General features: G+C 42.4%; 1 protein-coding gene across 1 annotated transcript in view; it reads right to left on the bottom strand.

The window, feature by feature from the left end:
• Positions 1-3,189, bottom strand: part of GPR137C (G protein-coupled receptor 137C) — an 89,164-nt gene that overhangs the window by 84,538 nt on the left and 1,437 nt on the right. Inside the window, exon 4 of the mRNA XM_017849458.1 lies at positions 2,804-3,187. Within this exon, the coding sequence (XP_017704947.1) occupies positions 2,804-3,187 (384 nt within the window). The remainder of the gene's footprint in view (positions 1-2,803; positions 3,188-3,189) is intronic.

The raw sequence follows: 3,189 nt of genomic DNA, 5'->3' as shown, positions 1-3,189 counted from the left end.
AAAAAAAAAAAAAAAAAAAGGTCCTTCTTTTCAAAAACATGAGTTTTAGAATATCTGCCAAAATGTATTCAAAGTAGTAGGGTTTGTTTTACTTTTTATACTGATCCACGGTTCTTTATAACTAAGTCCTGAAAGCTACTCTTAGAATCAGAAAAAACAAATGCTTTAAATAAGTGAAAAATAATATGGAATTGGTATTTAATACGGCATACAGTAAAGACAGAGTGAGTTGGTAATCAAGACACACACAACTATTCAAAAAAGATACAGGGGCTTTTGGTTAAAAAAAAAATAAACATCAGTTAAGTCTTATATTTATCACCACATAGGCTTTCCCTTCCACTTTGCTATAATATGAAGAACTCACTAGGAAAAACTTCATTAATTCAGAGTGATCAATGGGAAGTATACTTCCAGTTATCTGGAATTGATATAAAATTTGAACTCAAATACTCTCTTAAATACAGGTTCCTGGCGATTTTCTGTAATGAAAAGAGAAATGATTTCTGGTTAAGCTATCTCCTTTCAAATAGGCTTTCAAAAAAACTGACAATTTGTTCTCTTAAGTACAATTGTGTCCTAAAATCGCTAATTTGATTATAAAAGAAAGGGCAAACAACTCACACCCTTTTAGCAGGCATTACAAAGGAAAAAAGCTTTATCCCAGCTTCTTTCCAAATTATGTTTTCAGGTTAATAGAGTTCTATCGTTTTAAAAAAAGTACATCACACAAACATTTAACAGGAAGACTTTTAGACTTTAAATTCTTCCTCACTAGCTTGAGTATTAGCTGAAAGTCTGAAGACCCAATCTAGATAGTTTGTGGATTCTATGCTATATAAGCTTACCTTCAGGATTTTGAGCTTAAATATATATCCTTTTTTGTGATGGTGTTTACCCACTTTGTGCTTATCTGAGGGAGCTACTGACTGGGAGATGGTAAAAAGGGAACCTTCTGGGACACGGAAAATGCTTTATATCTTAATCTGGGTGGTGGTAACATGGGTGTACACAGATGTAAAATTTCATCTAGGTGTGCATTTAAGATTGTGGACTTTATGGTATATGTTATACCTCAAGAAGTAAAAAAGAGTGTTTAATCCACTTTATGAAATGCCTACCAACTATTTTACAGTGAATCATTCATATGATTTTGTAAATCAAAATGTATAGGGAAAAAACAAGTCATCTGATGCTCCTGGCATAAAAATCGCTAGTCACTTTCAGATAAACATCTGAAGCTGTAGTAAAAGCTTCAGTGTTGAGAAGTCACTAACACACTATCTGAAATGGTGGCAGGAAGATTACAATGTATCAGTTTAAATATAAAGGGTAGAAGTGTTAAAACAGTTTAAACGACAACTAGATTAGAACATCCTCAAATAAGTGACACGACTATGGCATCATTATCTGATTTGTGATAACCCGTGCTGCTTATTTCCGCTTACTGCTTTGGGGTTTTGTCATTGTATTGTTTGGACTTTCAAAGGATGGAGAAGGAAAATAATAAAAGTTAAATTAGTTTTGTTGTTTTCAACTATTGTTTTTAGTGTGCTAAAGAGTTGACGTTATGACTGATTTTATAATTATGCATTCTACTTCCTATTTATTAAAGGAGAAAAGAGTTGGTTTATGCAAGAAATATAAACACTTAATCTACGTCATTTTTTTAAAAAAAATTTTTGCTTGGAACTACATTAATTCCATCACCTCCAAAAAAGCCTTTGAGAGGATTAGCTGCATAAGGCCAATATTATTCTATATTAGTCTGTATCAAGCATATGATGTCACCTTCCTTCCTCCCCTCCTCAAGCTTTTCTTTTGGTGGGAAGGAGGACTTTTTGGGGGGAAATTCTCAAAATATTATGGCTTAAATACCACAAGCTGACACACATGATTGACAACCTTACACTCCCAAACCTGTTTGAAATGGGTCAAATACCTAAGCGCTGCAGAACAATGCAATCCAACCAGCAATTCCCCATAAAAGAGAAAGGGGGTGTGATTAGGTTCCAGATATTAAGCAAGTTATTGCAAAAACAGTTTGGTGGTTTTGTTTCTGCAATAGGCACAGGTTGAGCTAGTATTTTTTCTCTTAATTAGCTCCAAAAAAGACTATGCTATAGGAGGTAGGATAAACCACTAAAGCATGAAGCAACTGGGACAAACATTAAGAGCTTTATGGAGGTCCTTATGCTGATCCTCAGCATTGGTTATTGATCATCAACCCCGCTGGGGAACTATCGAACGAAATTTGCGTGAGGCTTATCGAACCACAGGAAAGGAGATGCAGGAGGGAATATAAGCTTCTAATAAAAGAAACGCAGCAACAATAGCAGAGGAACAGCTCTGCCTGGTGACGTAATGGCTGGCAGCAGTCCAGCTTCAGCAGAGCTGCTGCTACCTCAGCATCCAACCTCCCTCAGCACAGTCCGGCTTCGGCAGAGCCACCGGGGCTGCTACTTCTTGAGATGCCACTTTGTTGGTGCCACCAACGCCTTACCTCAGAGGGCCAGAACACCAAACAAAGGGTTCGTTCCGTTGCTGTTTTAAGTTGTCAGACACACACACTCTCACTCACTCACCCCCTAGCCCTGGACCCCTCAATAATCGAGCCAATCAGCCACTTAAGTTTAGGACGAAAACACTGGCTCACACTGCAGGTGTGCCTCAGTTTCCCCAGGCTGGTTTCCAGTCCGCCTCTAGCTGCCCACCCCCCCATCCCCGCTGGTCCTCAGCGGGAGTTGATCTCGGCGGCCCCGCGCACCCGCCCGGGCCCCGCATGCCGGCCCTCCTGCCTTACCTCTGCCAGGTAGAGGTTGAGGAGACAGAGCGTGGAGAACTGGAGACAGGAGGGGAAGCAGTAGAGCAGCCAGTGGGGGAAGAAGTGCAGGTGAGCGGGCGGCCGGAGCAAGGGCAGGGAGCCGCTGAGCGAGAAGGCGGCGGAGAAGAGGGTGGTCCTGAGCGCTGCCCACAGGAGACAGAGGAACAGGCAGAGGCTCTGGTAACTCAGCCGCCGCTCGCGGTACAGGAGCAGCCGCCACAGCTGCAGGTAGGCAAAGGCGAACAGCGCGGCGTAGAGCAGGGCGTGCAGGACGCTCAGCGCCAATTGCACCGAGCCCGGCACCGCGGCGCCTGAGGCGGCAGCCACGGCGCCTCCGCCTCCGCCGCCCCCGCCGGGCGTGGAGG

This window comes from Rhinopithecus bieti, unplaced genomic scaffold (assembly GCF_001698545.2).
Source record: "Rhinopithecus bieti isolate Rb0 unplaced genomic scaffold, ASM169854v2 scaffold_29928, whole genome shotgun sequence".
Classification (NCBI taxonomy): domain Eukaryota; kingdom Metazoa; phylum Chordata; class Mammalia; order Primates; family Cercopithecidae; genus Rhinopithecus; species Rhinopithecus bieti.
Note: the sequence above shows the minus strand (reverse complement) of the source record. Positions and strands in the feature narration are given on the sequence as shown.